This window comes from Haliotis rubra, unplaced genomic scaffold (genome assembly GCF_003918875.1).
Source record: "Haliotis rubra isolate DU_JTF1 unplaced genomic scaffold, ASM391887v1 Scf76, whole genome shotgun sequence".
NCBI lineage: Eukaryota > Metazoa > Mollusca > Gastropoda > Lepetellida > Haliotidae > Haliotis > Haliotis rubra.
The window spans coordinates 2,203,154-2,229,421 of record NW_025767479.1 but is presented as its reverse complement, the minus strand read 5'-3'; the positions used below and the strand labels follow the sequence as shown (position 1 = coordinate 2,229,421).

General features: G+C 39.7%; 1 protein-coding gene across 2 annotated transcripts; it reads right to left on the bottom strand.

The window, feature by feature from the left end:
* On the bottom strand, window positions 1-25,836 carry LOC124260291 (ankyrin and armadillo repeat-containing protein-like). Of its 2 annotated transcripts, none has more exons than XM_046694565.1 (7): window positions 25,729-25,836; window positions 16,083-17,704; window positions 6,126-6,370; window positions 4,884-5,040; window positions 3,847-3,994; window positions 1,589-1,711; window positions 1-765 (listed from the first exon to the last, which is right to left on the bottom strand). In XM_046694565.1, the coding sequence occupies exons 2-7, from the start codon at window positions 17,665-17,667 to the stop codon at window positions 504-506; spliced, it is 2,520 nt and encodes an 839-aa protein (XP_046550521.1). In that variant the 5' UTR covers window positions 17,668-17,704; window positions 25,729-25,836; the 3' UTR covers window positions 1-503. The 2 variants fall into 2 exon arrangements, with proteins under 2 accessions (XP_046550521.1, XP_046550520.1); XM_046694564.1 differs by having other exon boundaries at window positions 25,609-25,828.
* Between the last annotated feature and the right edge of the window lie 432 nt (window positions 25,837-26,268).

Sequence of the window (26,268 nt, the reverse complement as noted above, 5' to 3'; positions counted from 1 at the left end):
TTGCCCCTTTTTATCTTTCCCAAACCCACTTAATCTTTCTTTATCCTTTCCAAGCCCACTTCACTTCCCTTGCCCTACTTTGGCCTTCTCTTGCCCCACATCATCTTCCTTTGCCCCTTTTTATCTTTCCCAAACCCACTTAATCTTTCTTTATCCTTTCCAAGCCCACTTCATCTTGCCTTGCCCTACTTTGGCCTTCTCTTGCCCCACATCATCTTCCTTTGCCCCTTTTTATCTTTCCCAAGCCCACTTACCATATATTACAGTAGATAAGCCAACCTCCTAACTTGACCCTTAAAACCAGTATCAAAATGGTATGTTTTATACATAAGTCGACCCCCAGAGATGGGGTCCTAATCGCTGCCAACTGAGACCACAAGACAACTGGCAGTTACCGATAATTTATAACTTCTTCCTTTATCCTTCCCAAACCCATGTCATCTTCCCTTGCCCCACTTTATCCTTCTCAAGCCCACTTCATCTTCCCTGGCCCTGCTTCACCATCATCTCTCCTCCCCTCCAACCATAAGAGAGTTCTGTGTCCTCTGACTGTCCAAGGACAAGTGACTGTTGTGGACTGACCCCGTCCTCTGTGTCCTGGAGGACCGTGAGGACCTGCCCGTCAGGTTGCCCTCCTCTGCCACCAGGTTGGACGTGGAGCTCCGGATGTTGGAGCTATTACCCGTTCCATCGAAACTCAAGTTGGTCACGGGTCGAATTGCATCCTCATGTGGTCGAAACTGTATTAGACTAGTCTTCCCTTCTCTGTGGATTAAAAAATTCTCAATATGAAATCAAATTAACTTACACTCGGCAAGTAAAATATAACACAATCAGATGACTTGACAACTTTGTCAAATTTATTACAGTCTTTAGGCCAGACCAATTTTATTTCTTGTTCTACAGATCCGCCTGTCATATTTTTTCAAGAATAAGATAAAAAATTAAAATCTTAATGCTTTTATTGGCTAAAAATGTAAACATACAAAAAAAAGATTTTTTTAGATTGTTTTTTTCCCCATATACACTTCATAAATTGCCAAAAGTAAAATACTTTAGTATTTAGAAGGAATATTACTTTGACTGGTGATTTTATTTTTATTTTTTGTCCCTCCTGCCTTTAAGTTTTCTGAGGTCAAAAATCCGTAAAACAAGAAATAAAATTTGTCTGGCCTTATTACGCTGTACAATGTAACACAATCAGATGATTTGACGACTTTTGTCAAATTTATTAAAGTCTTTATTACGGTATAGATAACTACAGGTTGTAATGTAACACCTTGCCTGCACCAGGCATCGTATCCCAACTGTGTAGATCGATGCTCATGCTGTTGATCACTGGATTGTCTAGTCAAGACTTGATTATTTACAGACCGCCGCCATATAGCTGGAATATTGCTGAGTGCGGTGTTAAATAACAAACCAACCAACCAACCTATGCCAGACAATCCCGTGATTGATAGTATAAACACCTGCAATGATTCTCAGATTCAAACTCCCTTTAGTATTTTACCTTGTCTAAAAAACAAGCAGTACATGTTTGAAGTTTTACTGCCTTGAATTTACATAAAAATTAAAAAGAACGTACGGTATCGCTGGCAGGCCCACCCTCTTGCAGTGTTTCCAACCCTCGACAAACTCCGGAGACAGGCGTGTCCGCTTCGTGAAGTAGTACTTGAGGACCTGCATCAGGTAGGGGTTCTTGCGGCAACTGGAGGAACAAGATAGATACATGGATATCTTACAAACTCAAAAACTTAGTCCCATGTGTGAGTGACCACTTAAAAAGTCATGAGCAAAAGTATGCTTGTCTGTTGTGTAAAGCTTTACTCAACAATATTCAACCTATATGGTCTGGACCAGACAAACCGGTGATTGACATCATGAGCAATGATTCATGCTGTAGTGCATTAATGAGCTATCCACCAAGTGATTTTGGTTGTAATCTCATCTCGATATGTACAGTGAAGGTCCGGGTTAGAATATTGATCTTCTTTTTCCCGGCTGCCTTCAGTAACCCATGCTTGTCATATTGAGAGGCGGGTGGTCAGGCTCGCTGACTTGGTTGACACATGTCACCGTTCCCAATTGCGTAGATCGATGCTCATGCTGTTGTTCACTTGATTGTCTGGTCCAGACCCGATTATTTACAGACCTCCGTTATATAGTTGGAATATTGCTGAGTGCGGCGTAAAACTAAACTCACTCACTCACATGTGTCTGCAACAGATTCCCCTCCACTGGCAGACACTCTATCCAGTAGACCACAGAGGTGATAAATTTGAATTAGGTTTAATAACTTGTTGACAAAGGACAATATTTCAACCTTTGACACCAAACAAATTCACTAGGTGCTTTAATTTCTATTTATTTGAAACCTTCAGTTAACTGATGCTATTCCAAAGTATCAAATAGTCAGTACCTAACCCACACATGAAAACACATGCTGTTCTTATCTTTGATCTGGGGGCCTAGTGGTTCAAACATTTGCTTGTCATGCCAAAGGCCCGGGTTTGATTCCCCACATGGGTACAATGTGTGAAGCCCATTTCTGGTGTGTCCCCCACTGGAATATTGCTGGAATATTGCTAAAAACAGCATAAACTTCAACTCTAGTGCTGTAACGAGGCATCAGACTATCGATGGATTGCAATTGTTGAGTCTCCGATAGCAATTAATCGATAGTAGAAACGAAAAACTATCGATGCATCGATAGTATGTGTGACTATCGATAGTTTAGTGATTGAGTTCCGTTGATAAATACACAGCACAAAATATAGGAAGTACCAGATTCATTCACTTTGATTTACTGTTATCCGCCCCGTTACCTCTTAAACAAACATGGTGGCAAACACAGCATTCGACTCGGAGTTTGAAACTGCGAATAACAATAAGTTTATGTTTTAACTGTTTACTTGATCTTGGTTTCAAGTTTCTTGTTAGTTATTAAAAGTGACTGAAACTACTTCAACTTGTTCTTATTTCATATAAACTATACGTTCATTTGGGAAATGGCTTCAAATGAGACAATTCAAGGAGAGAAAAAACTATTGCAATAGTACTGCAATAGTTGGTCGCAATAGACTATCGCTATCACAATAGTTGTGTGCCACTCAGTAGTCACCCCTACTCAACTCACTCACTCTATGATCAGGACATTATTAGTAGGATAAAGCACGACTCCAAGGTTATGGTTGGGAAAGTAAGACCCGAGACCGGAGGGTGGGGAGAAGTAAGATCGAGAGCGTTTAGCGCTCGAGGTCTTACTTCTCTCCACCTGATGGTCGAGGGCTTACTTTCCCAACCATAACCGAGGAGGAGTGCTTTATTATACATATAAACCGTCAATGATGGATAATTAGATGATCATGTAATGAAGCTACATAACAGTAACTGAAGTGCTAGTAAAAGCAATTGAATGACAGTAGGCCTAACTATAAATAGATAATTCAACCCTCATTCTTTGTCGGCCCGGTGGCTGTGAGGTAGAGCATCTGCTACGAATCTAAAATATAGTATCGGTTCCAATCCTGCTAGGGAAAACATTTGCACATTTAAGTTGATGTTTGACGATATTTTTCAATTGATTTCAAAACACTCACATATAATTTGAATGTTGATGTTAATATAGAATTAACTAAGGAAAAAGTAAAATCTGGGAAGAGGTCTTACTTACAAAAGTAAAACCGGGAAATAGGTCTTACTCACAAAAAGTAAAACCTGAGAGCAAACAAAAACCTCAAGTGTGGTTATTCCGGGAAAAGAATCCATGTCTAATATATAGTGAGAAGCACCCTTCAAGTTTATATATACAGTACACATTATGCAGAGTTTTGTTTATCTCACCTGTGAAGGAGTTCTCTGCCTCCCTCGTGGTTGAAGGTGAGATAGCCCAGTGCAATGGCTGCACATCCGCGCACTTGCTCAGCAGTCGATGACAGAAGGCTGCACAAGTAATGCACAGCCTCTATAGCCACAATCGCTGAGGGAACACCTACACGAACAGAAACAACCAAATTCTACAGGATGCAAACTTACACCAAGTGTATACAAACTTGTGTCTTACCATGTGTATACAAATGTGCACGTACATGTATATTATCTCAATACACCTATTCAGTACTAACCCGATGAACGGTCAGAATTTTGTTTGTTTTCTTGTTTAACGCTGCACTCAGCAATATTCCAGCTATATGGCGGCGGTCTGTAAATAATCGAGTCTGGGCCGGACAATCCAGTGATCAACATCATGAGCATCGATCTACGTATTTGGGATACCATGACATGTGTCAACCAAGTCAGCGAGCCTGACCACCCGATGCCTCTTACCAATTAAGCATGGGTTAATCAAGACCGATTCTAACCTGCATCTTCATGGGTGAAGAGTCAGGAAGAAGCCAGAAACATCCTTACAAACAGTAAACAAGTTTCATGTGTTCATGGCTTTACAACTGAGCCCTCACTATATAAATGGAATGTAAAATGTACAGAAGCATCGTTTCTTGGAATCCTTGCAAATTTTAGACATTTAATTAAAAGAGGCCATTATAACTCAAGTGATACCAATCGCATTCAAGCAAAAATTATTTATGCTGCATAAGCTAAGCTCTAATATAGTCTAAGCAGGGCAGTGGGGTAGCCTGGTGGTTAAAGCATCCGCTCGTCATGACGAAGACCCAGGTTCGAATCCCCACATGGGTACAATTTCTGGTGTCCCCCGCCGTGACATTGCTGGAATATTGCTAAAAAGCGGCGTAAAACCATACTCATTCACTCATATAGTCTAAGCAATCACTCATTCCCCACCAGTAGAACCAGACCAGTATGTATTCACAGGTAATAAAGTATTGTGTGAAGCACCGATGCTGAAGGGACAAGTGTACCTGCTCGTGTGTGTGCCAGTCTAGCCACACAGTCACTGGCTAGGGCCAGGATGCTGTTGTCCTTGGAGTCCTGGAGGAGGTCGATAATCAGCTTGATGCCCAGAGCTGAGGACTTGGCCTGCTCCTCATCAGGGATGATCCGCGCCAGGATTACAATCTGTCACAGACATGAAGAACTCAGTATGTCTGTTTCTTGATGAATGCCACACAACAGGTGTATGACAGCGGTTTGGGTTTAATCAAGTCCGAACCAGAAAAACCAATGGTTGATATCATAACAACGTCCAAACTTTTTAATAATCTTGTTTCTTGAAACATTTCTTTCTCTCGCTGGTAGATCAATTTGATGGTTTGCAGATTATTTTGTGAAATGTCTCCGATGGAAATAAATAAAACAGAACAGACATTTCAGATAAGATATTTTGTTTTTTGAACCCTTTACCTTGACTCATAAAACAAAGAACCATTACATGAAATATGAAGATATTGTAAAGTAATTAAACAGTGCAGTAGATTGTTTTGTATGCTTTGACAATTACACTGCTCACAGGACCTTTGTATTTCTTGTCAAGAATTTGATACGTTCAATATTGCTGTGTGCTCGTCGGAGACAACATATTCTTTTTTCTGCATAATTTTTATACATTTGTGTGCATATAGAACGCATGTTTCTTTATAATGGTCACACATTTCTGCAGAGTGGACACACATTTTGCAGACTGGACACATATTTCTGCAGACTGGACACACATTTCTGCATGATGAATACACAATGCCATTTAGAAAGTGGTCAAATGTAACATATGTTATATTTGGGATTACACTTTCTCAGTAAAGTACAGATTCTAGTTGGGTTGAGTCCCATCCGGGATGGGTACAATGTGTGAAGTCCATTTCTGGTGTCCCCCGCCGTGATATTGCTGGAATATTGCTGAAAGCGGTGTAAAACCAAACTCACTCACTCACCCATCCGGGATTCGAACCCACACCCTCAGGGTCAGGCACTTATTCACCACCACACAAAGTCAGACGCCTAACCAACTCAGTCACCGTGGATGGGACTCAACCCAACAAAAGTACTAGAATCTGTACTCGCAAATATATCATATGTTACATTTCTGTATGATGTCAAACTCTCTGTTCTTTCATTTACACCAGTAAATGCATTTATTCCCAGGTAAAACAAAAGTTTGCACTTGGTGCAAAATGGTAAAACCTAATACCTGACAAAGGTGAAAGTACCTGATAGGCAGCATTGCATCTGTAGAACTCATCATGGGATTTCAGGAAAGGGAGGAACGCAGCAAACCTGACCCCGCCCTGCTCCAGGATATCCTGCTGCTGGCTGATGTTGTTGTAGGCGAAGGCTGCCAGCGCCTCCCCTGCCAGGAGTCGCACCCGGTGCTCTGTGGAGTACATCATCCGCAGGATCCGCACGAAGCTGAAGTCAGGGTAGCGATGGATCTCATCCAGGATTGCTTGGTTACCTGCAGAGGAAACAGGTCATGCTGACATCTTGTCTCCATCACATGCTCATACATCCTTGGTATCAATGTATCAAATTCAAACAGAGGGGGGCAGTGGGGTAGCCTAGTGGTTAAAGCGCTCATCACGCCGAAGACCCGGTTCGATTCCCCACATGGTTACAATGTGTGAAGCCCTTTTCTTGTGTCCCCTGCCGTGATATTGCTGGAATATTGCTAAAAGCAGCATAAAACCAAACTCACTCACTCAAACAGAAGGCAGTGCGATAGCCTGGTGGTTAAAGCGTTAGCTTGTCAAGACCCGGGTTCTATTCCCTTCATGGGTACAATGTGTGAAGCCCATTTCTAGTGTCTCTTGCTGTAATATTGCTGGAATATTGCTAAAAGCAGCGTAAAACCTTACTCACTCATTCACTACTCTGACTGATTATAATAAGCTCCAATTGTCCGCCACTGCCTTTTTTAGTATTTAGTAAGTAATAATTGCATAATGTCCATCTCTCTAATTTACCAACCTATAGTGCAAGATGTTTGTGTACATTACAATGAATAGACCAAAGTTGATTATATCAAAATCATTCATGATCTCAGACTTGGACAACTGACCCTCATTTTATTAATGGACTGTTTAAAAATGTAACTCTTAGATGGAAGAGGAGGTTTTCTGAGCAGTGAGGGATTGACGTTCTTCTACAACGTCTGCAGATGTATTTGAGATGGCTGCTACGTCAAGAACCAGTGATATGGCTGTTTGTTTTGGTCGTCAAATGACAGTGTGATACGGTCACCATTGTGTCATACAAACCAGATTTAAGACAAAGCCAGAATCTTATGATCCTGAGTTATTTTGACTTATTCTTGGACTTAACTGATATCTAGGAACAGTTCCTGTTTATAAAGTGATCTCAGTTTTATAATCGCAAGTCTTATAATGTTTTGGTACGGGAATTACCAGTCTTAGCCCAAGATTACTTGGTGGTATGCCAGACTCGACTATGTATTTTGGATAATATTTTATTATTTCTTGCTAAAGAAGAAAGACCCATAACCAATTTGTAAAAAAACCATTATAGTCAGCTTGCCGTTTAATGGGATTAAAGTTATTAAACTTTAAAGAATTTGATGTGACACCACTTTCTTGTCTGAACTTAACCTCGATAGATCTAATTGTGATGATTGTCACGGACAAATGTTTTCCAAGAAATATATTTTGATCTTGTAGTGATAGATTCATTACCTGTGTAAACAGCTGTTATTACCTGCATAATAGTGGGTGTCATGATGTAAGGTAACTCCCACATACCCAGTACTGACATATCTTTTAAACCTGTGAAGGTCCGGGTTAGAATGCACCTTCAGTAACCAATGCTTGTCGTAAGATCAGGTGGTCAGGCTCGCTGGCTTGGTTGACACATGTCATCGGTTCCCAATTACACAGACATGCTGTTGATCACTGGATTGTCTGGTCGAGACTCGATTATTTACAGACCGCCGCCATATAGCTGGAATATTGCTGAGTGCGGCATAAAACTAACTCACTCACTATTGACATATACAATGTTAAAACGTGCTTGAATTTATGACATGGAGTGGCACGTCTGTAACATTATTCTTCATACAAAACTTCTCTTTTCATTGGCTTTGTCTCAAATAGTCATCACTCAAGCAAGAAAATAAAAAATATTTTATTTCAAAATAATGGAGAAAATGTTTTTTGAAAGAATTAATTATTTTTGAAAGTTATTTTCTTACTAACCTGTCAAACAATCTACCTTTATATAATTTTAGTTTGATCCAAACAGAATTTTTATAGTAGCCATATTTTGTATTCCAATATATACTGAGAGAAACAAATAAAGGATCCCAGGAAAATTCAAGCGTTCCTTTATAATTTTCCAGTTTTCATCACCACAGTGCTATTCAAAGTTGGTGATGAAAACTGGAAATTTATATATATAAGGAACGCTTGCATTTTCCTGTGATCCTTTATTTGTTTCTCTCAGTATATATACATCTACATTAATGCATCAAAGGAAATATGCTGAAATAAAAAGATGTTCAAACTTAGTCAAATACACCAGCCAGAGGTATGGGGCAATGACTTTTTTGGAAATTTGACTCAAAATTATTATTTTTTCTTCAATTTATTGAAAACAATTCATACTGAGAATATTTGCCTGTGCACTAATCAGTCTACTTAGTTTAACCAGAGATTAACACTTTTTCTTGGCCAAATACCTATTGGTTATAAAATCAATAATCCTTTGACTGACATCATACAATCTTTGTAGCTTATCCAAAAATGAAGACACAATATTTCATCTCTAAGTAAACAAAACCGGACAGGAATTACTGATAATCAATAGATCAATGACTGTACTTCAACAACTACACAAATCATTGTCAGTTTAAAAAAATAGTGATCAATAATCAATCATCTGAAACCTTATCCCCTATTTGCTCTAAACAGTGTTCCCACTGACATAATCAGGCAGAAAACTAGTATCGATAACACAAGATATTATATCTACTGCACAAAAAACTTCTTTACAACAAGTCGTGATAAGCATCTCAACAAAATCACAGCTGTTGTGGCAAAGACTCTCAGGCTCCCTTCCAGAGAGTTGTCCACAAAGGACCTTGCCTGTCTGTGTTTTAGCGACGTGTTTTGTTGTCGTCTTGTAAGCATTGATCATTGTCCCAGGGGTGGAATTAACACGCGGCAGTCATGTACGTGCAACAATATTGATCACAACGCCAGGTATGCTTGGCGTGAAGCGGAACGGTTGAGTGAACAGACCAGCGAAGGACACTGGCTAGGTGCTGATATAATATCTATGAGTGTCATTACTTAGGCTGGGTCATCACTTCTGATGTATCCGTATCGTGATACACCTGATACTTGGGGAAGTCAGTGCATTATTGATACATATCATGCATTTTTCAGTTGATCAAGATGGGTTAAAAAATATCAGTAAGAGCACACATTTGTTTTACCACAACGCTAAACAAACCATATCTTCTTCATCCATTTCATAAGAGATAAGCCTGCTCTCATTTTTCAAACATTAATATAAAAAGCTATTGAGGCTTTTTTAATTTCTGCATTATTAAACATCTTTCAAGTATATTTAGAAATTACAAACTTGTAAGAAATAAAGTGGTTAAAGGTCAAGCAACTATACATCATGTTGGACAATACTTACTTAAAAGATATAGAGTAAAACTCAGAAAATAATTAAGGTAAAATTCAGAGAAAAAGATATAAAAAATAATAATAATAATTACAAAATAATATTAAAACCACTTCTTATTCAGAAAATGGAATACACAATGAGTGGTATTCAAATTTCTTGCTTATGCATTCATATTGTATAATATTATAAGAATAGGTTAAACAACTATATTATGAAAAAATATATAGTAAACTTTAGACAAAAAATACAACAAAAAAATAAATTTTTGAAGCAGTGTTGATTGAGAAAGACACAAAATGACTCATGTAAACAGCAGTGTTGTAGTCTAAACCTTAAAAAAACTACCTGTATCAGTTCACCTGCTTTCACTACCCCATACATTATTTAGTCTATCTATTTGGCAACGGCTAGTATCTCAACATTTTCATATTTAATTCATAGGTTTCCGAACGATACAATTCCCTTAAAATCAGCTTGTGCTATCTAAATAATCCACAAAGTCTATTCAAACGGCCAGACTTCATTAAATCTATCAGATCTCGGAAAGATTGCGATCTCGCCACGATGCATTGTATTCCCATAGCGGAGTTTCTGTTTCGCCCTCTTGCTTGCTTATTCATGAGGAGTAATTACTTTCAATGATCCTTAAGCACTTGATCCAGCCAGCCATGAAACTAAAGCAGGGCGATATGTATGGGTATTTGCAGTTCTCATTCTTCCCCGACCATACTACTGAGAGCTATTTATTAGGATATATTTAGGTTAAGTTCTTCAAAGAAACGTGAAAACATTATTGCAGTGCCATAATTCCAGGTACATAAAGAGTTTACTAACCTCAGTTACTATAACATCAACTAATAAACAACTTGAGTAGATAGTAAGTATTATAAACAAACAATAGTAGGTATCTTTCTTTCTTTGTCATAAAACAGTATAATGAAATCTGAAGGAATAAGAAGTAAGAAAAAGAATAAGAGTCTTAAAAAAATAAAAATCTTAATGAATAACACCTAAGAAAAATTATAAGAAATGTATTTTTTTCTTTTTGACACAAAATCAAATCATGAAGATTATTTAAACTAATGAAACTAAAATTTAGTCTATCCTACATTATGAAAAGCGCATGAAATAATAAAAACCTGATGAGTGTCATTTTAAACATATTAGTAACGGCCAGTCTGAAAATATTTATCGACTCTGGCAAGCATCTGAGTAATTGACAATAGATCCAGGGCTGTTGTATGTAAACTCTGGCCTAACTGATGATGACCAATTTGTTTGACTGTCAACACTGATCTGTCTGTTTTAGGTAATATGTGAACAGTAAATAAAGTAACACTTCATTTAAATGTATCTCATTTTTGTCAAATGAATTTATATAATTAATACATATTTTAATGCTGATAGTTTGAAACTTGAAATTATTTTAGGAAGGAAAGCAAAATGAAAAGAAACAACCAACATGCTACCAAACATTAAAATAAATCATAAAGGCCAGACCAATTTTGATTCTTGTTTTACAGATTTTTGTTCTCAGAAAACCTAAAGGCAGGAGCGAAAAAAATAAAAAATATAAATAACAAATCAAAGTAATATTCCTTTTAAATACTAAAAGTATGAAGTTATGAAATGTATATGGCGTAAAAAACAATCAAAATTGTTTTGGGGTAAGCTTACATTTTTGGCCAATAAAAACATGAGAATTTTATTTTTTGAGCGGGGAAAATTAATTAATTTTTTTTCTTATTCTTGAAAAAGTACGACCGGAGGATCCGTAAGACAAGAAATAAAATTGGTCTGGCCTAACCATGAAAAGATGGAGAAGGCATTATGAATACAGCTCCTGTCTAATGTCCGCCCCAGTTGTTGAGCAGAGCTGGATACCTTGGGCATGCCACAAACAAAATATGTGTAAAGAAACTGAACAGAGCCTTTCCCTGAAGTGTCAATGAACATATTATACAAATGCCCTCACACGATGTCAGTGTAATATATCTATCAGACGTACATAGAAGTATCACCATCAAAGCTCAAAAGCCAATAGAAAATCTATGAGCTAATTCTTTTACTATAATGACCCCATACTGGCGATGTTACCGACCACTACTCGACACCATATATCTGTCGGTAAGAACCCAGACAGCAATAAGCACAGCCTATGTCTAATCTTTCATAACTTCAATGCTATATCTTCCGTGTACCTTATCTAAGATTATTAGTTGGGACATTTATCTGCTTCCTAATCTCACTTATCGAACAAGCGGGGACACTCTGCATGGCGATTGTACGATAAATATTCAATGATGACGCTAATAACCAGCGTGTCTCGTGTTGTGTTTGTAGGCAGGGTAAGCTGTACTTGGATAAGATAATTATGGTTCTTGAACCATACTAGGAATCGGTGAGCCATGGTTCCTTAAAAGATTGATTTCATGAAGATTTGGTATTGTGCCAATGTTGACAGACAGACATGAGCACACACCATTGCATTTAAAAGTGGTCAAATGTAACATATGTTATATTTGGGATTAAACTTTATCAGTAAAGGACAGATTACTGTACTTTTTTAGCCTTTAGTCCCATGATCTGGGATTCAAAACCACACTCTCCAGTTAGGTGCCTAACCACGAAGCACATGTGATACATGTGGCCTCACCTTAGGCAAGTGAGTTCTGCAAAACTGCCTCTGTTCACCCAGCAGAAAATGGGTACCCGGTGGGACTATAACCTTCTAGTGCCCAACAGGCAGCTTGGGTTATCCGGTGTAGTAATGTGTGAGCGCCACGAGCATGCTTTGATCGTGGATATGTGTGCATTATAAACATGCACTATTATTATTATTTTTATTATGTAATCATCAGCACACAAAGTTAGCGATCTAACCCACTCAGCCACTGTAGCTTAGATAAAAAGTTTAAGTCTGGCAACAGGTAGTTTCGACCACTAACTTAGTGTATCCCTTTGACAAGTCTAAATTGACACAGACACCTACAGCCTGACTGAGTGAATGAGTGAGTTAAGTTTTACGCCGCTTTAAGCAATATTCCAGCAATATCACGGTGGGGGGACACTAGAAATGCACTTCACACATTGTGCCCATGTGGGGAATCAAACCTGTGTCTTTGTCGTGACAAGAGATCACCTTAACCACTAGGCTACCCCACCGTAACCATCTCAGCCTGACTGAGAAAGTGGGCTTGATTACCAGATGTGACTCCACCCAAAAAACCTACTAGAATTACTAGTGTTGGGAATTGGTTAAAATCTCATAATTGATGATTGGTTCATTACAACCGATCAATCATCGAAAATAATTGGTTAGCGTCATTTATGAAATGTGTTAATGCACACAAAAATAAGGAAAAAACCATGTAGTTCTTTGGGTTTTTTTGGCAAAATTTCACATCTTTAAAGGATGACTAGTATGGAGGAACATAAATTTCTTAGAGTCTTTAAGATAAATTCAATCATGACTTGGAACGAGCTTGTAGTGCTTATGAAATGTAACAGACAAAACCAACCTAGTGAAAATACTGTTAATGAAAACAAGTGTTCTAGAATTGTTTGTGTTCAATTATGAGAAAACATGATCGATTGCTTGGTCGTTTAGTCACTGCGACCAATCTTCGATTATTTCAATTAATCGGACCACCACTATTCCTTACTGAGAACCTATAACCCCAAATGTAACTTATGTGACAGACATGCCTGTGCATGGTTTGAGTTAATGACACTACACATGAAATAAAACCTACTAGTCAATCATGGGAGTCCTTACAGACAAACTGTGTGAGAGAGTCTATCACGCTGTGTCAGATATTTTTAAAGGCCATAACAGGTTAACTGTATACATTTGAAAATATCCAGTGATCCTTTACTTATTTTGAGTAGCATGTCATGGTGAGTCGGTTACACAAGGAGTAGTACATGGTGAGTCGGTTACACAAGGAGTACTACATCTAAATGTGACACCAGTCATATAGCTTCACCATGGTGAAACTGGTAAGGTTATGGGAGGGAGTAAGGAATCTGGTGAGGTGGGTATGGTATAGACTGTTGGATAAAGAATCATATCAATTTCAAGTCAGAGCTCCACATACCCCAGCTGGTAAACTCTCATATTCCAGTATGTTATAAGAGGCAGTGGCGGATCCAGAGAAAATGACTTAAGATCACAGGAAGATTTCTTTGTAGGGTGGGGAGCCAATGGGGGTTCAACCCCTGTTGAACCCCCCTTTCAAAATGACTGGAAGATCACATTGAAGATGAATATTAATGACTGACTGACTGAGTTTGGGTTCACAGCGGTTTTAGCCATATTCCAGCAACATCCCTCCTTTCAAAATGGGCTGGATCATTGTACCCATGTGGGGAAGAATATTAATGAGGTAATGGTCACATAAAGCTCTTAGCTTAAGTCTCAGGAGACAGAGTGGTTTCAAATCAGATTATGTTATGGAAATGCAATCTGACATAGGGTACAGATTAGCTAAATGCATTACAGTAATCCTTGTCACAGCTCTTTAGCTGGAAACCTGTCTTTACACCTTTAACCATGCCAAAGTATAATCATAATGACTACATAAAAATATTTATTAAATACAAAGGCTTTTTCCTCCAATGTAATTTTAAGTCCATAACAAATAAATTGTTTGTTCGAATCAAGCTATCTTGTCTTCATATAATAGTGAGTGAGTTTAGTTTAGCAATATTCCAGCAATGCCACGGTGGGGGGCACCAGAAATGGGCTTCACACATTGTACCCATGTGGGGAATCGAACCCGGGTCTTTGGCGTGACGAGCGAACGCTTTAACCACTAGGCTACCCCACCGCCTCTGTTTTCATATAATAAATGAGTTGAGTTTTTGTTTTGTGTACACGTCCTGGGCAAGAAGCTTATGATCATGGGTTTGTAATATTAGGATTTGCAATGATTATGGGTCTACAGCTTGTTCAGCTTGACCTGAGCTACTCTACATTTGCATGACCCGGGAGGTCAAATGGCAGATCGGGTTATCTTCATTAAATAGGGGTGCAGAGAATGTTATTAATGTAGCATCCGTGCGAGGCATGCATACACAGATTCGTTACAGAACTTGTCCCGGAAAACAACACTTCAATTATCACTTTTTCTATTTCATGTTCAACTGCAATATTTCTGTCCCAGTAGTCGCTTTCCAAATTTTCAACATGGGCACAACAATCAGTCCACTCGTTTACACCAATCATCTGACAAAGGTGCACCCCTTCACAATAATAGACCCAACCAGTTGTGACACGGTCACGCAATTCATTAGTATTCACTTGATCAGGTCAAGCTGAACAACCTGTAGGTTTGTCAGAACAGCGGAGCTTTCCACCCACATTGTGCTGACATACAATCATTTAAGTATATAATTTTAAAAAGAAGCATGAACCTCAATACACTGACTTAAACCAGTGGTTGATAGTATGACACTGTAGACAGGACATGATGACACACAATCAGCGACACAATGAGTGACACAATGAGCTTGTGTTTGAATATTTTGACACTGTAGACAGGACACGACACACAATCAGCGACACGATGAGCTTGTGTTTGAATATTTTGACACTGTAGACAGGACACGATGACACACAATCAGCGACACAATGAGCTTGTGTTTGAATATTTTGACACTGTAGACAGGACACGACACACAATCAGCGACACGATGAGCTTGTGTTTGAATATTTTGACACTGTAGACAGGACACGATGACACACAATCAGCGACACAATCAGCTTGTGTTTGAATATTGTGGCTCAAGCTACTTCGGTTGCCATGGAAACCACGTTCAGACACTCAATTACAAAGAACTTGAGATACATATATAAACACTGAGCTCTGGACACATATGCTGGTGTGTCACTCACTCACTCACTCATTTACTCCTTCACTCACTCTCTCCTTCATTAGCCTCACATCAGCACATCTCACCTTGAGAAACAGATTTGACACAGTACTCACCTGTGGACACATATGCTGACCAGTGTGCGAAATAGATTCTAAATTTGGCTAGCCAGTCGGGCTAGCTATGCCTGTAAGTTACTAGCCCTCACAATAATTCACTAGTCCGAAATTTGAATGTAGGAACTAAGCAAAAGATTACAATAAGGTAAGATACCATTATCTATCAGGCCATAATCTTGCATGATTTAAAAGTGTATTATAACTTAACAAGTTGGAGAGAGTGATATATTTACAAAATGACTCCATGAAAATTCACTAGCCAGTTGGGCCAGAGACTTACTGGAGATTTACAAGATTTACTTGTGGAGATTTACTGGCCAGACTGGATTTTTAGTAGCCTTTCTCCCTCCCTCCCTCACTCACTCACTTATTCACTTACATTCACCTGGCCTCACCTCACCACATGTCATAAGATTCAACACAGTACTCACCTGAAGACACAAACACTGGGGGGTCACACATCTCACCGGACCTCACCTCACATCAACTTAACTTGCCAAACACATTCAACACAGTACTCACCTATGGACACATATCCCAGAGTGACAGCCGATTCCACCCGCAGAATCTCACTGGCCGAGTGAACCATGAGAGCCACCAGGTATCTGATGCCATGAGACTTTGAGATTGCCTTCTGGTTCTGATTGTGAGGCACATTCCCCACTCCCACAGACAGATACCTGAGCGTCCGGATCACACTCAGACCAATGTAGTCCTTATCTGACTTCAACAATCTCACTAGAGGATTAATACCATTCTTCTGAGCTATCTCAGTCTGCATGTTGAGAGGGCCCTGGGCAAGAACACCTAGACCTTCTGAAGCAATGAGGTGAAGTTTCTCCGACAGAGAATTAAGAAACTCTATCAACATTTGCACACCCATCCCTGTCGCCATTTCACGTTGTTCATCCAAGTTTGTCCCTGCTAAAGCCCACAGTGCCATAGCAGTTTTCTCCAGAAGCACGTCTGCCCTGCTTTTGGAAAGAAGTTTGAACAGGATTCTGTCTATTCCTTTGGAAAGGATTTCCTTCTGAGTGTGAGGATTGTCCTGTGCCAGGAGGTGAACAGCTTCTACAGCTGTCAGCTGCAGCTCCCTGTGCTTCATCTGACCCATGATGACGTCCCTCAAGTGAGGAGTCACTCCTTCATCAACGAACATATTCTGATTGGACTTTGTGTCCTCTGCTATCAGACCCACAGCTGATGTCAAGGCAAGCAGTAACTGCTGCTCACTGTATTTTTCATAAAGACCAACTAGAGTTGAAATCAAGCCCGCAACACCTCCTATTGCTGACCGATGGGTACTGCTGACTTCGGACAACACCGTAAAACAGTGGACAACAGGTATGAGTACCTCGTAGTCGGACACAGTCTGTGCCACCTTCAGAAGAGCCTGGGCAACTTGGTTCTGCATCTGTATATCAGCATATTCCCTCTTCTTGGCCAATTCTTGTAACGTCTCTGCTGCCAGCTTAACTGCGAAGTGATTCTGAGATTTTAAGATTTTGATATATGCAGGAATTCCTCCCGAGCTTACCATCTGTTCTTGCACCTCTGTCTTCTCAAGGACATTGAGCAGTGCCTGAAGGGCCGGAATCTTAGCATCATCATTGAGAGTACCCTTGACCACTTTGACAATCACTGGAATTCCGCCATTATTATAAACATATTCCCAGTTAGCGTTGATGCCTTCAGCTTCACTACGGTCAGTCAACGTCCTCAAACATTTCCCCGAATTTTCTGCCTCCTCTTCGTTATCCGACCCCACCATCTTAAGAAGATGCTTCCATACAGGAAGTTTTTCATCATTGCGTTTAATGAAGTATTCAAGCAGAGAAACGAACTGCTTCATACAGCAAAGTTCCACAGCTCCATGGTTCTGCGTGTTGATGACATTTATCTTGGCATTTAGAGACAACAAGCTCTTGACGGTGTCGATGTTGCCGCTGCTGACAGCCAGGAGGAACGGGGTGGAGTGAAGGTCGTCATTTGTCTCCAGCTCCAGCTGATCAGGGTTGGCCTCCACGAAGCGCTCGATGGACTTGACGTAGCCGCGATAAGCAGCCTGGTGGATGTGAGCCCATCCCCTCTCGTCATACTCATTCATTTTGATGAAGATTCACAGACCGCTAGATACCATCTATCTGAAACAACAACAGAGTCATAGAACCAATGCACAGTTATCAATATCTCAAGGTCTTTTTTCAGTTCCTGAATTTCTATTTCTTTGGGCAGTTGCTAAAAATATCATACCTAGTATGTTTTAAGCAGCATGGCTGGTAAAAAAGGAACATTATCCTTTAATTTTAATACAAATTATTTTGAGGGTGTAAAATAATTTCTATTTTACGCTCACAAGTTTCCAAATGTCAGCTCATATTTTGGGCATGTCCTAAGCTATTTTTCAGCCTCTAGTCAGTTAGAATCAATAAAATTACTTTGTACTGTCGCATTCATCATTATTGATTATCTGTAGATCAAAAGACCACATCTATTTATCTTGCTAAAGGATATCTGACAATCATATTTTTTTATAAACTCCAGGGAAGATCTAGAGTTTCACAGAAGGTAAAGGACTAGAAGCAAAATATCACAATTCATATTACAGCAAGTCTTCTTGTGTAAGGATATTGCTGATTGAACGCTTAACTCAACTCTTGATAAGAATATTTCTTGACATACAGAGATGTCCCTGTTGAATGTTGAGCAGTATAGGATATGATGCTATATGTGCCCATTGTACTGTGTGATGTTTAGCGCTCCCACTGAATAATGCCTGATACAGGAACTAACTGTGGAGCAGGCAGCAGGAATTGATTCTGCTCTCCCAGCACTTGTGATTGGTTGGAGTTGGCCCTAGACAACTTGTACTGGTTGTTAGTGAGTGAGTGAGTGAGTATGGCTTTACAAACTTTTAGCAATATTCCAGCAATATCATAGTACAGCAAATTCTGGGACACCAGAAATGGGCATCACACATTGTACCGATGTGTGGAATCAAACCTGGGTCTTCGGGGGATGAGTGAATGCATTATCCACTAGGCTACATCTCCTCCCCTGGTTCGATCATTCAGTGGTCAGGTTCCATGTATTGGTCGATTGTGTGCCATTGTGACCTGAGTGAGTGAGTGAGTGAGTTTAGTTTTACGCCGCACTCAGCAATATTCCAGCTATATGGTGGCGGTCTGTAAATAATCGAGTCTGGACCAGACAATCCAGTGATCAACAGCATGAGCATCGATCTGCACAATTGGGAACCAATGACATGTGTCAACCAAGTCAGCGAACCTGACCACCCGATCCCGTTAGTCACCTCTTACGACAAGCATGGGTTACTGAAGATCATTCTAACCCGGACCTTCATGGGTTCATTGTGACCTGATGGTGGAGATCAATGTCACATTATCTGTAACTGGAGGGTGGTGGGGTAGCCTAGTGGTTAAAGCGTTGGCTCGTCACGCCGAAGACCCAGGTTCCCGGGTTATTTACATTCCAGATTTGTTATTTACAGTGGGAATGGTACTAAGAGCAATTCTAATAATACTTAACAATAACTGACAAACAAAATACAAAAATTCTAGCCACTATATGCATGTGTGTGTTTCTTGTCTAATGCTGCTTTCAACAATATCAAGACATATCACAGTGTCCTGTAAACAATCAAATCTGTACCAGACGATCCAATGATTGATATTGTGAGCACTGATCAATATTGCTGAAGCATGTGGACATGCAAACAACCAAGTCACTGCCCATGACCACCCAATCATTAAATCACCTCTTTTAAATGACCGGTGGGCAGTGGGGTAGCCTAGTGGTTAAAGCGTTCACTCATCATGTCAAAGACCCAGGTTCGATTCCCCACATGGGTACAATGTGTGAAGCCCATTTCTGCTGTCCCATATATTGCTGAAAGCAGCATTAAAATTAAACTCACTCACTCATATGACTTGCAGGATCCTTTTCTAACCTGTAATCCATTCAGGTTCCTCATACACCCAGATATGGAGCCTTGGCACGTTCTACTCCAAGACCCTACCATGTCAATATATGTCTGTCTGTGAACCTGCCCTCACCACCTGCAGTCTCATGTATGATGGTAATATCGCCATTGTAAAGAAGCTTTTAATAATCTCCAGCCTGGACTGCAACTCAGTCAGTTTAGTCTGACAATGGAGAAATCCTAAAGCCTGGCATTGTTTGTCAAGCACCAGGAGTAAATTCGCTCCAAGCAGTGGTTAATGAGCCAGTGTGAACGTATAATGTCAGTCATGCCTTTAAGCATTATGTAAATACCCGTTCAGGGAAAGAAATATTGTTCAGTTTGGTGATTGTTCTTTTGCATAAGTTGGGACATAAGCAGGTGTTAGATCTTTGGCATGTTGATAGTTTGTATGTGTTTTTCTTGCATAATGAACACTAAGTGCTATTTGACAGCGTTGTATTCTATCAACAAGGTGGTATCTGATCTTCACAGCACACCAACATATCGACTTGTTGGATGGTGGAGTAGCCTCCTGGTTAAATCGTCCACTCCTCATGTCGAAGACCCATGTTCCCTTCCCTCCATGGGTACAATGTGTGAAGCCATTTTGGTGTCCCCTGCGGTGATATTGCTGGAATATTGCAAAAAGCGGCGTAAATCCATACTCACTTACTCACATCAACTTAATTTAATTGACTTTGTATATGAGCTGTGTCTCCTTTCCCAATACTGCTTTTCTCTCATCCGTCTCCTTTGTCTCCTTTCCTTAGTCTTTGTGTCTGTTCCTTAGTCTTTGTTTTCCATTCTCCTCCCCATTCCTTGTCTCCCTTCCGTAGTCTTTGTCTCCGCTCCCCATTCCTTGTCTCCCTTCCGTAGTCTTTGTCTCCGCTCCCCATAATCCCAGCCTCCCTTCCTTAGTCTTTGTCTCCCCTCCCCATAATCAGTGTCCTTCTTTAATCTTTGTCTGCCCTCCCATTCCTTGTGTCCTTCTTTAATCTTTGTCTGACCCCCCCATTCCTTGCACCACCTTCTTAATCTTTGTCTGACCCCCCCATTCCTTGTCTCCCTTCTTTAGTCTTTGTCTGCCATCCCCATTCCTTGTACCACCTTCTTAGTCTTTGTCTCTCCTCCCTAGTCCTTATTTCCCTTCTTTAGTCTTGGTCTCCCCCTTTGTCTTGCCTCCATAGTCTTAAAGTGTCTCTCATCTAGATTCCTTGTCTTATGCCTCAGTCCTTGTCTTCCCTCAACATTGTTAGTTTCTCCTCTTCAGCCTTGGTGTCTTCTCCACATTCTTTGTCTACCCTCATCGGTCTCTTCTACACATTCCCTGTCCCTCTTCCCCATTCTTTCTCTCTCCTCCGTCCAAAGTCACCATTCCTTGCATCCAATAACCCCTCCTTTTCCCTCTCCCAAAGTACATTGCTAACAGCACATTAACCCCACAGACTCTCAGTTCATCAATCAATCAAAAACTCTAAAAAACAAATATAATCCTAACTCATTTACCCCAGGTGAAAAACAACACCTGTAGGAGCCTGTACTGCACAACAGTACATTATACACAATACTGCTATGTGACTTCTAAGGAGGAAGTCCAGGTTAGACATGAAAGTTTAGTAGATAATACTAGATATAAACTCCTTAAGCAAACAGCTGATCTGAAGCACTTGAGACTGCGCTGCTAGACTTAACAATGCTTAGGGGGACATTGGTGATTTATAGTCTTGATATTTCAATGCATGAAAGTCATTTCAGGTAAACTCCCAAGAAATAGTATGTTCCCAGCACAGCTTGACAAATATGTTGGCCACCAAGACAAACAATGATGAGTGAGTGAGTGAAACCTAACGCCACTTTTAGCAATATTCTAGCAAAATTGCAACGGAGGACACCAGAAATGGTCTTTACACATTATACCCATGTGAGGAATTGAACCTGGATCTTCGTCATGACGAGCGGACGCTTTAACCACAAGGCTAGACCAACCCTAAACAGGGATGAGGCAAGTATACTCATCTGATAAGTATCTTAGATTTTGAGATGACAAAAATAATCAGGAACTAGATGATTTCTTTGAGAGGCATTTTAGAAATTGTAAACATGAAGGAAAACCAGGTTCTATGAATAGTCAACTTCTTTATTGCCTTGAGTGCAACGTTTTGGCGTAGGTACTAACACCGTTATCAAGCAAGTGTTAAATGATTAGCGGCAGTACCTTGTTAGAAACAACAACAATATGCTAGCCATTTATTCATTATCTACTTAGCCAAATCTACCAGTTTACTTGACTTAAAAAAACATCTACTTAACGATACGTACTCTACTCATGTACCTGTCAACTACCTTTCCACTTATATATGCGTGAATGCGTGCGTGCATGTGATAGGCATACATCCACTCTGCAGTTGAATATATACTTCTCATCCAACGTTTATACTCACTAGTGTAATTATAGCCACTTACTTCAGGCAACTGTTCTAAACTAAATTTTGCAAAATATTCCATACTGTTTAAAGGTACTGTTTACACATAAACTGATGTATTGTAAAACAAATTCGTAACGTTGAAAAGATTATTGTCATGAGTGCAATAAATGATAAAAATCAGTGAAAATTGGCGAATTTGTAACAAAACTTTACACCAAAACACGGCTGTTCACAAGCACGATATTTGCACATGCTTTTCAGCAATTTGATACATGATCCTCGTGCAATTCATCTGCATAAGGTTTGCAGTTGGTTTCCCCAAGATAGTGGAGAAATCAATCTTCGATGTAACCTCATATATATACATAACATATAGTGAGTGTTTTAAATGAGTCTAAACTTTTGATGGGAAGTATATCATTTACTGTAATGTAAAATGTTCATAGAAATGTGAATAAAATGATGAAAAAACAATAACAGCAATAACAATACTGAATAAATGAGTCAAATCCTCCCAATGATTCATACAAAACATGATGAAAATTCATAAATCTCCCCCCTCCCTCAAAGCTAACTCGACGTAATTGTCTGACCTGTTCAGCCTGAAGGAAATCTATATCGCTTTGCCTTGCATGCAAGTTGATCAAGATACAAAACAGGTCTGTATGTTTCTGATGCACAGAAAAATAGTTCATTGATTATTTTCCAAAGTGCAAACTCTGTTTACTTCCAGTTCCACTGCTTTACAGTGGTGTTTGTTGAGTCAGTATGACATTTGGTTAAGCCAATATTTAAACGGCTTTATGGCATACATGGCACTAACATGGCATCATAAAACGTCATGGAGCACAAATATTGATATATTTCAGTTCATGGATTGGGATGATAATGCTACAACCTTGAGTGCTTGATTGTGGGAAGGGGCTGTGGGGTAGCCTAGTGGTTAAAGCGTTGGCTCGTCACGCCAAAGACCCGGGTTCGAATCCCCACATGGGTACATTGTGTGAAGCCCATTTCTGGTGTCCCCCGCCGTGATGTTGCTGGAATATTGCTAAAAGCGGCGTAAAACCAACCTCAGTCAGTCAGTCAGTTGATTGTGGGACCATTCATGTAAGTGGGGTGAGACTGTTTATTTGTGTGAAATTTCTTGGCTGTCTCTCTGAAAATGGTTTTAAAATCCTCACTGTGCTGTTCTCGAGTAATGAAAAATCAATTCTTGTTTTCAACGGTATAATGGCTTTACACTTTTTCAAGATTGGTTTTATGAGTATAGCATGATGGTGACATCCCCAATTCCCTCTCATACCACCTAACCCTAACTCTCCAATTCCCTCCAGTACAACAGCACCTCACCCCTAACTCCCCAATTCCCTCCCATATCACCTGACCCTGACTCCCCAATTCCCTCCCATACCACCTCACCCTAACTCCCCAATTCCCTCCCATACCAGGGGGCGGTGGGGTAGCCTAGTGATTAAAGTGTTCGTTTCGTCACGCCGAAGACCCGGGTTCGATTCTCCACATGGCACAATGTGTGAAGCCCATTTCTGGTGTCCTCCGCCATGATATTGCTGGAATATTGCTAAAAGCGGCATAAAACTAAATTCACTCACTCCCCACCTCACCCTAACTCCCAATTCCCTCCCATACCACCTCACCTTAACTCCTAATTCCCTTCCTCATAACCTCACCCTAACTTTCCAATTCCCTCCACTCCCATACCACCTCACCCTAACTATCCAATATCCCCACCCCCCATCCTACCACCCCTCAACCCCAATTCCCTGGAGTATCTCACTGAGAGTGGCATTAAACAACAAACTGAACCAAACCAAACATTATATCCTTTGAAGCAACCACACCAGTTGTACTAATACCACATTAAGAATTACCTGACAAATATATTTTCTTGGATTTCATGAAAAGCAGGGACCAATGCATGCCAGAAACTGGCATTGCCTACACCTTTCTTCTCGTGTTGGACACTTGGCACACTAACTATACCTTACAGCTAAGTGGATTATAAGTGGATTAGTGCATGGATTCCATTAGGCCAAAACATTTACAAGACTTTCATCCATCCTCTTAGCACTGTTATACTTATTATACTGTATACTATATTAATAATATTAGATAATATATAATCCTTCCTTTTCAACCTGATAATGGCAAAAGATTTTGAACAATCTTATGGTACTTATGTTTTAAACATTTCACAAATATTTATAAAGTTAGTTTAAATATTAATACTGACATATTTTTATATTGTCATTGTTTTGAAAGTGGCATCTACAGATGCTAACATTGAGTGAGTATGGTTTTACACCGCTTTTAGCAATATTCCAGCAACATCACAGCATGGGACACCAGATGTGGGTTTCACACATTGTACCCATGTGGGGAATCGAACCCGGGTCTTCGGTGTGACGAGCAAACGCTTCAACCACTAGGCTACCCCAATGCCTCAGATGTTAACACAGGAGGCAGGGCATAATAAATGAACTTTCCAACTCAAATCAAGTATTATTATTATTTTTTTGTCATTTCAAGGATTACAGACCAAAAGAGAGAAACAGTGTTCATACCATTCACAACATATGAACTTTGACAGGTTGAGAACACCGGATCCAGTGACCGACATAACGAGCATCGATCTACTCAACTGGGGCATGATGACATGCCAACCACGTCAGTGAACATGACAATCTTATCCTGCCAAGCTGCCTCTTATAGCAATCTGTTAGATGAAGCAAATCACGTTTTATTGGCAAAAATCAATGAATCCCAAAAGTAACCCAGCTGCTTCAATCAGTGAGAGTTAATGATCCTGTTTATTGGAGATCAATGAGATTACTTGTATTGATTTCCCCTGTATCAGTGGTAGCTCCCTAGTGTGATGTCTCAAGATACTGCATTAGCACCATACTCATATAATCATATTCACATCAATATGATGTTCACAAGGCCGCTTTAAGGCCATTAATAATATACGAAACATAAACATTATATTTTCCCTTTCTGTAATCTTAGTTACATCAACATAATAGCTCCAACGTGTTATAAATATCATAGTGGCACAAGTTTGTCTGGCAAATGAAATATTGACATCATTTCAATGCTGTTAAGATACATGAACATGTCCATTTATGTCTCATGAGATTTTTCACTACATTGTTGCATAATTTTTAAATAAATGTAAGTATTTGTTAAGCTTCCATGAATATAGGTATTTTAAACATTTTTCATCAGTTGCGTTTCTGATACCATAACAACATAAGTATTCATTTCATATACAATAATCATAATAAATATAAAAGGTAATTTTAAATGATATGACAAAATAAAAATGAGATAAAACATATAATATATAATGATGTATTGATGATAGAAATTGTCCATCATCTGAAAAGTGTTTACCAGAGTAACAATTTCTTACAATCATAAGACAATTCGACTAATATTCCGAAACCTGATTTAAAGGTATTAAATTTCACACAATCAAAGAGTACAAATGATTATGGAAAGAAGACATATTAAAACCTCAGCATGACCTTTATGTGACAGATCTCCCTGAACTTATTCTAATGTCAACCCATACAATCTGTGTCTAAGACAAAGTGTCTGGACAGTTTCTCACCGTGTTTACTAATTGCTTGGGAGTTCGATCGCAATAAACAACCCCTGTCCACAAAGCCCCAAGCTGTTGTGGTTAGTTGACCTTCACCACCTCCATCGTTAACGCTGTGACAACACCTACCTCGTCTGCCCTCACAACAACAACGACGTCGCATCCATCCACAACATCCAACGACAACAATCGTTTTGTGTGGCAAGTCACTTTTCGGCCATGTTGCTCATATCGCTATACGATCATAGGAACTAACGTGCTCGCCTAGAGCTTAGCTGTGATTGGTTGCTATGAACGCTAGGCGAGTTGACCGACAGATCTACCGTTATATCTAGCGAGCGTTCGCATTGCGGCCAGAGGGGTTACACGCTTCGACGACTCAATAAATAAACAGCTTATAGCTGTTGGAAGGAAGGAGACGCGCAACACATAAAACCTATTGGTTTTTTTTTTCAAACTTTAATAAAAGCTCGTGTCACAATTTTAGTTATTGATTAAACGCTCACAGTGGAGCCGTCGACCCGACAACCCCATCGCTGGAGGTATTATATTTGGGATTATCATTGGGCCGATTTTGTGTGAATCGTTTTCTACTTACATGATTGAATGGCTGATCGATATTGATCACAGCCAAATAGCATGTTATTATCAGTGTGTGTGATATGTATG